The sequence below is a fragment of the Myotis davidii genome, unplaced genomic scaffold (genome assembly GCF_000327345.1).
Source record: "Myotis davidii unplaced genomic scaffold, ASM32734v1 scaffold167, whole genome shotgun sequence".
NCBI lineage: Eukaryota > Metazoa > Chordata > Mammalia > Chiroptera > Vespertilionidae > Myotis > Myotis davidii.
Window position 1 is genome coordinate 790,416 of NW_006300048.1, and position 8,740 is coordinate 799,155.

Here is an 8,740-nt window from a genome sequence, read left to right on the forward strand (position 1 = left end):
TAGAGCATGCCAATCTTGCACTTTCCTGGGGTGGAAAGGCTGCAGTGGGGTTAAGGATAAGGCTCCTTGGGCCTACCTTCTCCCATGCCTCTACATTTACCATTCCGGCACCCTTCCTTCCTCAGAAAAGCATGGACATATTTCTTGTATAAAATGTTCCGACTGGGAGTAACCTTAACTCCTCTGCTAGCAAGCATATGTGTTAAAAGATCAATACTGAGTCTTTTTTCTTTAGACTCAGTATGACCCATCCTGTCAATCTAAGTTCTGTACTAACTACCCGCTTACCCTACTTATCCTCTATGGGGGAGCGGGGGGGGGGGGTCTGAAGCACCCTACGGCGCAGTCCTATCCGTCCCAAGTACGGGGGGACTTACCTAAGGGTCCCTGTTCGGGCGCCAGATGCCGGGGTCCAACCCCAGCAGGTCCAGGGGTTCCCAAAGGTGTAGACGGAGTCGGCGAAGAAGGAATGACACGGAGACAGTGTTCAGTTGATCAGCAGCCTAGCCAGGATCTCCAGCCAAGTTCTGGTCTGGAGAGATTTTTCCCCTGAAGAACCCAGCTACAGAACCTGGCGACCGAACCTGGCTGGAGAACCTAGCGAGAGAATATGGCTACAGAACCTGGCTGGAGAACCTGGAGAACGTGGCTGGAGAACCTAGCAAGAGAACATGGACACAGAACTTGGTTGGAGATTGTGGCTAGAGATCCTGGCAAGGCTGCTGATCAACTGAACACTGTCTCCGTGTCATTCCTTCTTCGCCGACTCCGTCCACACCTTTGGGGACCCCTGGACCCGCTGGGGCTGGACCCCAGCACCTGCTGAGTCCAGGAATTCTGCTTACTGCCAGTTCTCCACAAAACTAAGCTTTGTTAAAAGAATCGTGAAGGTTCTTACTCCATGAGAAAAAATTGCCCTATGTAGAAGCAGCAATGTTTTCACCCAAGTGTTAAGATTTATGTGCATAGTTTGCAAAAGAATTTAATTCTAAGTTTTCTCTTATCACCCATTCTCATTTTCAGTTTTGTGTATTGACACATTCCTTCCCTTCTTTCCCGCTCAGTTTTACTACTAATAATGAACAGAAGCAAAGCTTCTTCAAGAAAAGCCTTAGTCTAAAAGTTTGATCATGAACTTGCTCCTGCCCTACCCCACCCCAACTACATGAAGAGCTTGTGTGCTCCACACAGAGGTACAAAAGATGTGGAATACTTTTTTAAACTGCTGCCTCATATCAGGCTGCAATGTGATAAGAACATAAGTCTAAAGTACAAAGGTTATATTTAACCAGTGCTCTCCTGCTGTTTCAACAAGCACATTCTAAAATCCACTTCTTGTCCACTTGAGAAAGCAAGTCCCATGAAGGCCCAGAATTCACTCAAGGGAGAAAATCAATAGTAGGTCTAGCTGTTTTAACTCATAACACCATAGTACAGGGGACAGGGACCCGGCGGGGGGAGAGATGAAAACTCCACTTGTTTTCCCAATACCCCTGATACGGAACCACTGGCTAAACTCATGAACTTTCTTCTCCCACCACAAAAATAAGAGTAGACAAAGTGCTGCTTTCTTAGCTTAAGAAGAGGATTAATATTTACTGCTCTCCCTCCCAGCTGGTTATATCTTAGTGTCCTCTGGAGCTTAAAAACAAAGAAACCTGGGGGGGAAATGGACACATATGTAATACCCTTTGTAATAAAAAATTTAAAAAAGAACAAACAAAAAACAAAGAAACCTGGCCATCGTCCCTAACCCCCCTACTACCAAAATAGAAGTTTTTTTAGAAGTGAGTCTTTTTTTGAAGATTCATATGGATTGTGTTGAGAAGTCATTACTCCTCAGTAAGCACTTTGCCAAGCATTTACCATACATTATTTCCTGTTTCATGACTGAATTCAGAAAGGTTCAGTCACAAACTATGTAGTGAACAGAAGAGTTCACCATGAGTCGTTTCTAAAATCCTGCCCGACCAGTGAGCTGACCCATAGATGCCATCCATTCCCATTTTTCACCTTGCTGCCTTCCCACTAGACCCCTGATTTTTCCAAATTAAATTATAGGTGAATCCTCCATTATCCAAGTCCAGAACAACACAAACATGTGTACAGAACCTCACTGTAGCCCAAGAAGATATTTATTTTCCCACTTTTCCCCCCACAAATTCCTTGTTAACAATGTAAAAATCCATTTTTGTAATTTAAACAAAAGAAACACACCTCAAAATTCTTTCCTAGGATGAATTTGAGGGCATACGGATAATACAAAGTCAATGCACAAGTGACAAAAAAATGCAAAATTAACTGAAAGTTATTCTTCCTGAAATTTCTCTTAAACAGCAGAGAAGTAGAATCAATGCTGCCACCTAGTGGCAAGCCAAACAAATTAGGTAGCATCCGGGGCAAAAAGGATCATAGGGCCCAACACCTGGTTCCCTGCCTAATATCAGGCTATTACCTACCTTCCTGAAAAGAAAAGAAAAAAAATCACAGCAACATTTCCCAAGCAATCCCTCCTTCAGAGTCCCAGTCCAATCATGGGAATACAGAAACCCAAGCATGGCCTGTGACACAGGCAATTTCACATGAAACTTTCCTCTGATCATTTTTGAAGTCAGTTTGCCCAGTCCTATGGCCCAGTAGGACTGACACAGGAAAACATGGTCACATCCAAAATGCTCATCTGTTCAGAGGGTGTACACAGTAATTCTGATGTCTGTTGCCTCAAACACCTCCTCAATTATTGTGGATACATTTTCCCATTGCAGACCATCAAGACCACATCCAATCCTGAAAAAGATAAAACATGTCCATTGGTTGCCATGAAGGTGTCTAGGAAATCAATCCTGCTCTCTTCCTTTAGGCTGCATTCCCCCAGAGCATGAGAACCAATGATCTGATCTCACACTATAGGCAGCCATTGTTGAAGCTTGGCATTCCTTTTGTGAGTCACCCAAGGCTGTTCCTGACAGCACCAACATCCCGCAGCTGCCACTTCTCTTTTACCTACTTGTTGCCACTTCCCCATCGTCAAAGCAACATTGAGCAATGTGTAACTGCTGTGACACGGGACACACACGATCCTTCTATGTCTGCTGATGAAAACTAGCTGTGGGAGGATGGGGGAAGACTGGCATTTCAAAAATACTTATTATCAAGGAAAGTTAAGCAAGATAAAAGAAAAAGAGGACAAAGGACAGGATCTCTGCAAAGAAAGAAGATGGAGTGCTGAGAAATGTCAAGCTGACTGCAATTCAGTTCTTTGCAACACCCTGGTGAAAACCCTTTATTCACCCACAAACTCTATTACCTAGCACCTTTCTTCTAAGATGTTGCTTTATTGATCCTCAACATCTCTGGGGGGAAATAGAAAGGCTTTAAAATGTTAATCTCGTGTAATGTGATGATTAAGTCCCTGAAAAAATATTGTGATTTTAAAAAGTTTATGATACATAATCCTTAAGTATATTAAAGACCGGTGTAAGATGAGGGACCCTGTAGTCACTTAAGTAACTTAGAGCTTGAAATAAACCCACATGCATGGTCAGCACTGACTCAAAACTAGACTGACAGAAAGAGAGGTGAGCCCAAGCCTATTTCCTGAAAAGGATACAAAGGGCCTACTGAAAAACCCCAATATCATTCCTTAAGTTCCCAATAGGAAGGGTCTAAGACAGTGATGGCGAACCTTTTGAGCTCGGCGTGTCAGCATTTTGAAAAACCCTAACTTAACTCTGGTGCCGTGTCACATATAGAAATTTTTTGATATTTGCAACCACAGTAAAACAAAGACTTATATTTTTGATATTTATTTTATATATTTAAATGCCATTTAACAAAGAAAAATCAACCAAAAAAATGAGTTCACGTGTCACCTCTGACATGCGTGTCATAGGTCTGCCATCACTGGTCTAAGACATTACCTCAGGGATATGTCCTCTGGCTATTGCCCAAGGTGACCATCAACAAGCAGGCAGTTTAAAAGGCAGAGATCCTTTACAGCTTTTTTTGCGCAGGATTAACAGGTTTGGGACACCTGCAGTGGCCCAGAGGGAAATCACAATTGCTCTGTCTTGGTTCTTATGCTTACATTGCTTCAGGAATCAAAGCTAAGATTCAGGCAGAGGACACAGAAATTTAACAAATGTGACTGAACAATGGTTCCTCCCTACTACATAGGTTGAGGCAGGTGTGGGTTTTAATTATCCTGAGTCACTCAGCCCAAGCTAAGAAACGGGTATGCTTTGGTCTAAGGACTGACAACTGGTTCTTTGGTGATATTTTTAAAGTTTTGAAATTTGCCCACCTTTAAGTCTGTATTTTGGATTAAGCTTGTAAGTCATTTGTCTAAACCCCACCAATCAGGTCTTCACTTAGGGCCCTGGATTTCCTTGCCTGGGCATGGAGAGGTCTGTGACTCCATTCTTCAGACAATGGGACTTCATGGCCTCTAAACTCTTCTGTAAGTTTTCATAAGTTGGCTTGTGTGAAGCCCTTTTCTTTGTAATCTAGTAAAGAAAGAATTCAAACTTCTATTAGTCCAAAATGATAGCCAAAATAAAGCCATCACATCTCCCAACATCCTGATAATTAAAACAAAAGTGTATTTTTATAGAACAGTCTAAAGCAGGGATGACAAATGTCATACTGTCCCTTCCAGTTATGGGAAGCCTTCAGGAAAATCAACTAAATAGGGCCTGAGAAATCCAGACACTGCCAGGTAATAATCATTCCTTCTCTCAAGCCCAGGAGGTTAACAGGCTGTGCCTATTGTGTATTGTTTCTAAGCAAAATAGGTGAAAGTCTTTGTGCCACTTCCAAGAGATAAGCTGCATATCTGTAACAAGAGCCCATACCACTCAAAAGCGTTCTAAGTTTATTTACTTAGAAACTATGCTTGCTTGCCTTTTGTTTCTCCACAAAAGAACAGAGACAAGCTGGGAGTACTCCACATAATACTGAAGCCCGAGCAGCCTTACAGACAGCTTTCAAAGACATGACACCCTAGTGCGCGGTCCTCACCAAGCTCTTGGTGGGCTGGCTGGAAGTCACCCAGCACCATCACCCAGAAGCCACTCTTTCTGGGGCTGAGGACCATGTGGACGGGGGAAGACTCCCCACTGAGGCAGCAGGCAGGCAAGCAGCTGAGTGCATTTGATAGAGAAGGATGAAAAACTGCTTGGGCAATCTGTCTTAAGACATGATAGTTTCTCTATCTCACTATGAGGAGGAAGGGATTCAAGTACGAGAGGCATCGCTAACTTTTTCAGGTCTTAGAGCACAGGCCTTGGGAAGACAGCACAGTACTCCTTCCCATGGAGCTGGATGCTTCTCTTCTAACCCGGAGCTCCACAGCCTCCCCACTGGACCTGAGCTGGCATGAGATCAGACGCCTTTTGACATCTTTGGTTGTCTAGAATGGACTACCATGATCAACACAAATTCAGTGCAGCCTATCGGTTCACCAATCCTTAGAACATATTGAGAATAGGCCCCATCTTACCAAGTAATATATGTATCGCCCATCTCTCTTCAGAACAGCCACTTCTCCAGATTTCTTTTCTAAGAAAAAATCATTTAATAGTAGAAAGAAAAATGAAAATCAAAACACTGATCTCCATTCTTAGATTTTAAAAAAAAATCTTTAGAGTGGTTTACCTAAACCTATTGTCGCCTATGAACACTTTGCTCACAGCTTTGATAAATACTGTACTCCTTAGCATCCAGCTTTTTAATCGTGTTTTCTCAACCCTATTTTCCTCATACCCCATCTCCTGTCCTGCTCCTATTTTCAAGTACACCCTTACTATTCACTTAAAAACTTTGTCTACTGCCTAGAAATGTTTTAGAATATACAGCATTCTTCCTTTGCCAAATGCATGTTCATTTTTACATACAAAGAGCTAATGTTTAGCCCAGCCGGGTGTGGCTCAGCGGTTGAGCGTCGACCCAGGAACCGAGAGGTCACCAGTTCGATTCCCGGTCAGGGCATATGCCCGGGTTGCAGGCTCGATCCCCAGTGAGGCATGCAGGAGGCAGCCAATCGGTGATTCTCTCTCATCATTGATGTTTCTATCTCTCTCTCCCTCTCCCTTCCTCTCTGAAATCAATAAAAATATATTAAAAAAACAAACAAAAAAAACCCCAAAGAGCTAATGTTTAAGCATTATGGGGAACGTAAGTGTACAAAAAAGTTTCTAATTATAAGCTTTCCATCAAGAAAAAGTGTCATGTCCATATAATACAATACAAAGCAGCAAGAAATTGCTTTTTTAAAGGCTGGGATCAGAACCACTGGTGGAGAAAGTGGTTGAATAAGCCTGGACTGTGGTCTGAGCGACTGCTTCAGAAGCTCCACGTGGCTCTACTATACAGCTCTGGTTTTAAATCACTGGCGGGAAGTGACAGGAGAAGTATGTAAGCAAGAGGATTCTAACCTCCTAAGTGCAGTACGGGTAAACAGGGGCTCTTGAATGCCACCCTAGTAACTGTGGGTTTTGCTAAGCACTTCAGAAGAATTAAGGTTTCCAGAGAAGTGGAGTATTATCAATAGAGCTTTATGGTAGAGGAAGAAAAGAATAGAAACTTTTACAAGAACTTTGGGCGTAATAAGGACCCAAACTAGAGGCTATTTTTGTGGAGGAAAAAGTACTCAGTGGTCAGGAACCTCCTGTTTACATGTATATCTTGTTTAATGAGTAACAGGAGGTCAAAAGATGCTCCCGCCAGGGAATGAGAGTTCAACTGTTTTCCAAAACTCACGTTGATTTAACAGTTCCTGCACCCCTCCAAATTTCTTCTTGAAGAGGACAGCTATCCCAGCGCCCATCCGACAATCCTCACTGATACAGTGGGCTAGAGAGTCTGTTTTGGGGCATGCAAAAAGGTCTCCTTTCACATAGGTGATCTAAAATGTGCAAAGGGGGACAATGTTTTATTAGCTACAGAAAAATACTAGTTTTCCTCTCCAGTACCCACCACCCCTCCCCACCTTCTTGATCAAAAGCCAACTCCTTAGAATGTAAGCAGTTAACCGCGAGAATTAAAGCCTCTGTCAAAGGAAAGTGATGGCTGGTCTCTGTCTAGGTGGCATTAGCCTTTCTAACATAAATCAGCTGGGGTGGGGTGGGTAGAGAGACAATTCAATTATTGGTTTCATGAAAAAGTGTTTATGTTTGTGACCTCAATTATTCTGAATTTCAGTTCACCGTAAGTGAACGGTTATTACGCACTCTGCTTCCTTCTGCATCCTCATTGGGGCTGCTGGCCATGACGCCGAGTTGCTATCTCCAGGGTTTAAATGCTTCTCCAGCTATGAGGAGGGAAAAGTCAAGAAAAAAGGCTCAGGCAGCCTGAGTATATTACATTCAGATCGCCCTGACCACCCACTTCTTCCCCTTCTCCCAACTTCTACCCCTGCATGTGACATCCCTGCACGTGACCTCGTCCGGCCCCTAGGAAATCACACAAGGCGCCTGGGCCCAGGAGGGGGCAATGCCCAGCCGGGCCCGCTAGCATTTCGCGCCTTCCCGTGGCGCCCGCTCCGCCCTCCAAGAAAAGGCGGCCCCAGGACACGCCTCCGCCTCCCCGGCGCCCGGCGGGCCTAGGGCAGCCCCGAAACTCGGTGGGTTTGGCCTCGAAGAAAGAAGGAGGGACTTAGCGCCCCAACCCGGGAGCGTACGCGCAGGGGAGGGTACTGCCCGCGCAGGAAGGAGAGGGAAGGCGGCTTCCAGGCTCACTCCCCTCAGCTGGGGGAGGAGGGCGGAGCCTAGAGGAGCCTCCCACCCTCGTCTCCTACCCCACGGCCGGTCAGCGAGTGTGCACAGCCTGTCCCGGGGTCCCGTGGGGAGGAGCGAGGAGGCTCGCTCTCAGCCTCAACGTACCGGGGTTACCCTGCACCTGAAGTCGGCCGTTAGGAGGTCCCGCCCCGCGGGGAAGGGCTCCAGACCCGGCCCTGGGAGGTGGGGAACGGCCGATGACACCAGACGCGGAACCAATCCCGCCACGGCCCTTGAGAGTACGCACCTAAGATGGCCGCCCCACCACCCGGGAGCGACGCGGGAACGGGCCCCTCTAGCTAGCCCGACCAGCACTCTTTGGTGATGGCCGCCGAACTTCCGGCGGTGCATACCGTGCAGGCTCCCGCCGCCACCCGAGCATGCGTAACGAGACCGCCACCGCGAGCGGGAAGGAACGGCGCTTGCGCATTAGCCCAGGGTGTGCCTCCCGTGGCCGCAAAGAAAGGGGTGGGAAGTTCGCCAACGAGCTAGTTAGCGCCTGCGTAGTAATATGTTCAGGGCAGTGTCCTAGTCGAAGGGCCTGGCGCGCCTAGAAGACGCCGGCGTATTTTTTCCGTCGGGCGGGGTAGCTATTCCGGAAAGTGGGCGTGGCTTCGGGGACGCCTGCGCAGTGCTCCTTCGACGAGGGGTGGGGCGTGCCCCGAACAGGGTGTTAGGGGGCGTGGTTTCAGAAGCGCCTGCGCGGAGGCGGTTGGAGGGAGGCCCGATTCCCCTTTGTTCAGATTCGCCATTTTGCGAGGCAGCGGCAGTGGCGGCGGCAGCGGTGGCTGGAGCCTCTGATTGGGTTTCGGAGTCCGGTAGTGGAGCCAATCAGCGCGGGCAGCGAACCGGGGGAGCGAGGCACGGTGAGTATCAGGAGCCAATATCCAGCGGCCCAGAGCCGGCCCCAGCGCCCGGATTGGCGGGTCTCGCTGACCACTCAGGAAAGGCCCAGGCTCCCGTCG

General features: G+C 46.8%; 2 protein-coding genes across 11 annotated transcripts in view; one reads left to right on the forward strand and one right to left on the reverse strand.

Annotated features, from left to right (window-relative positions):
- Positions 1–8,224, reverse strand: part of OARD1 (O-acyl-ADP-ribose deacylase 1) — an 11,237-nt gene extending 3,013 nt beyond the window's left edge. Inside the window, exons 1-7 of one of the 5 annotated variants that reach the window (XM_015572202.1) lie at positions 8,129–8,224; positions 7,230–7,309; positions 6,760–6,904; positions 5,501–5,559; positions 4,393–4,505; positions 1,737–2,787; positions 820–1,658 (exon numbers count right to left, since the gene is read on the reverse strand). In XM_015572202.1, coding sequence (XP_015427688.1) covers positions 2,685–2,787; positions 4,393–4,505; positions 5,501–5,559; positions 6,760–6,904; positions 7,230–7,268 — 459 coding nt within the window. In that variant the 5' untranslated portion in view covers positions 7,269–7,309; positions 8,129–8,224 and the 3' untranslated portion in view covers positions 820–1,658; positions 1,737–2,684. Of the gene's footprint in view, positions 1–819; positions 1,659–1,736; positions 2,788–4,392; positions 4,506–5,500; positions 5,560–6,759; positions 6,905–7,229; positions 7,310–7,795; positions 7,854–7,880; positions 8,108–8,128 lie in introns of those variants that run through there. The other 4 variants (XM_006776313.2, XM_006776312.2, XM_006776314.2 and 1 more) reach the window with 4 other exon arrangements.
- Positions 8,225–8,387: 163 nt separating this feature from the next.
- Positions 8,388–8,740, forward strand: part of NFYA (nuclear transcription factor Y subunit alpha) — a 29,421-nt gene continuing 29,068 nt past the window's right edge. For all 6 annotated transcript variants that reach the window (XM_006776315.2, XM_006776318.2, XM_006776317.2 and 3 more), the window contains exon 1: positions 8,388–8,641. The gene's annotated coding sequence lies outside the window, so the exon portion shown is untranslated. The remainder of the gene's footprint in view (positions 8,642–8,740) is intronic.